Source organism: Hipposideros armiger, unplaced genomic scaffold (genome assembly GCF_001890085.2).
Source record: "Hipposideros armiger isolate ML-2016 unplaced genomic scaffold, ASM189008v1 scaffold_596, whole genome shotgun sequence".
In the NCBI taxonomy this organism is placed as follows: domain Eukaryota; kingdom Metazoa; phylum Chordata; class Mammalia; order Chiroptera; family Hipposideridae; genus Hipposideros; species Hipposideros armiger.
This window is the reverse complement of record NW_017731946.1, coordinates 774,025-776,028: the sequence shown is the minus strand read 5'-3', so window position 1 is coordinate 776,028 and position 2,004 is coordinate 774,025. Positions and strand designations below refer to the sequence as shown.

The 2,004-nt window shown below is 37.4% G+C and overlaps 1 protein-coding gene and 1 pseudogene across 1 annotated transcript in view; both read right to left on the bottom strand.

Moving 5' to 3' along the window:
- Positions 1-2,004, bottom strand: part of LOC109371872 (tyrosine-protein kinase TXK-like) — an 80,587-nt gene that overhangs the window by 12,508 nt on the left and 66,075 nt on the right. Inside the window, exons 8-9 of the mRNA XM_019624621.1 lie at positions 1,250-1,555; positions 280-451 (exon numbers count right to left, since the gene is read on the bottom strand). Of these exons, the coding sequence (XP_019480166.1) occupies positions 280-451; positions 1,250-1,555 (478 nt within the window). The remainder of the gene's footprint in view (positions 1-279; positions 452-1,249; positions 1,556-2,004) is intronic.
- LOC109371863 (60S ribosomal protein L31 pseudogene) lies at positions 1,132-1,532 on the bottom strand (annotated as a pseudogene).

Genomic DNA, 2,004 nt, shown 5'->3' with positions numbered 1-2,004 from the left:
GAAAAGAACACATGCTTGTCACTTTCCTAGAATTATCCCATTTAATTCACATATTGATGCAGTGAGGTAGGTATTGTTATCTCCATTTTACAGGTGAGGAAATAGAGTCTCAGAAAAAAACTCACCCAGGACACAGAGAAGTTAAATAATTTGCTTGGGGCACACAACTAGGTTGGGCAGAGTTGTGACAAATCCAGGTACGACTGACTCCAAAATCTACATTCTTTCCATGACAGTAGGATGTGGTAAGATATGTACCTGGGTATTGTTTATACTTACATCATCACTTTAGCCTCTTCAATGAAATCCTCTTCAGACATGGAGCCTTTATTGATGGCCTTGATAGCTACCTGGATATGTGCTCTCCATTCACCTAAATAGACCACTCCAAACTGTCCGCTTCCAATCTCCTTCACAAAAGTCAACTCAGACGGATCTAGCTCCCACTTTTCTGAAAAGCAAAAAAAAACCCCATGTTACAAGTAGATAAAAGCATGTTAAAATTTTACAGCAAGAAAAGATTTAGGAATTATGTAGACCTATTCTCTTATTTTACAGAGAGTTGAAAAAATTTATACATGAGGGGAGAGGAAATGTAACCATTTTTAATACTCTTCATTGTGACTTAAACGTGAAATTCCACAATTCAAGTTTAAAAATATAAACTTTATACTTGGAGAAGAATTATGGATATCAAAACATGATTTCTTTTTCCATAGAGACCCACGACGAAACAGGTCTGTGCCTTTCTAAACTAAACCCACTAAAACTAGACATGGGACCTAAAATATTTACGTCCCCAGTCTGTTTTCATCCTGGTGAGTAAATTTGTGAGGCAGATAAAATTTGGGCCCTCCTTCCCCCATTTCAGTCCCTGCTACTGCCCATTCCCATTCCTAATGGAACTTTTCTGCCTCAAAAATTCTTCTCCTTAGGGAAATGTCTAATCAATTAATATAATAAATATGCTCAATGTTAGGATTCTAACCCAAATATATCTAAGTGTATGTTTGCAGTGAAATTTGTGTTAGTGTATATTTCTCATCCTATAGAAACAAGTCAGGGAGGGAGGGAAAGACTGTTTTTATTTATTTTTTATTTTTTAAATTTTTTTTGGCAGTTTTCTAACTTTATTCGACAATCAGCAGTTAGTTGTCATCCACATTAACTGTTTGTAGATTTTTGAAAGTGGTGACAGGTACATAGGTAACCAACGTATAGAGCTTATTTGGTGAATCTTCATCCTCACTATGCTTTCTGGACAACCGCACCCGGATACGGAATGGGACATTCCTTATTTCCTTGGCCCAGACAGCTTTGTTGAGTCTGGTGTCAATGCACACATCTGGGGTTCCCATCTCCTTCATGGCAAATTTTCGGATCTCTTTGAGTGCCCGAGGGGCACGCTTCTTGAAACCCACTCCATGGATGCGCTTGTGAATATTGATGGTGTGTTCTCTGGTCACTACCTCGTTGATGGCAGAACGGCCTTTCTTCTCGCTACCCTTCTTTGCGGGAGCCATCCTGCCCGGCCCAAGTTGGAAAGCAGGAAAGACTGTTTTTAAAATAACCCTCTTGAAAACTCTGAGAAGTATCAAATCTTAACTTTTTATTATCTCCTTTTATATAGCAACACCACCATCTACTGGAACTTTATAATAATAACGCATGTAAAACAATTGTAAGGGCTAATGGCCCCTTTGTACCAGCTTTGCAAAGTATTCCCCCTCCCAATAGTGGGTGTGTTTTAAAAGTAACATGGGAGAACATATTCATGACCTTGGGAATGGCTTTGATTTATTCAGCAGAATATAACCATAAAGGAAAATATTGATAAATTATGCTTCATGAAAATTCTTTTTAATAAATACACCGTATGAAGAGAATGAAAAGGTAAGCCACAGACTGGGAGAAGATATTTCTAAAATATGTAACCAACAAAGCATTCCTATTCAGAATATAAATAAATCAATTAGAAAAAGGCAGATAATCCTATTTTTTAAG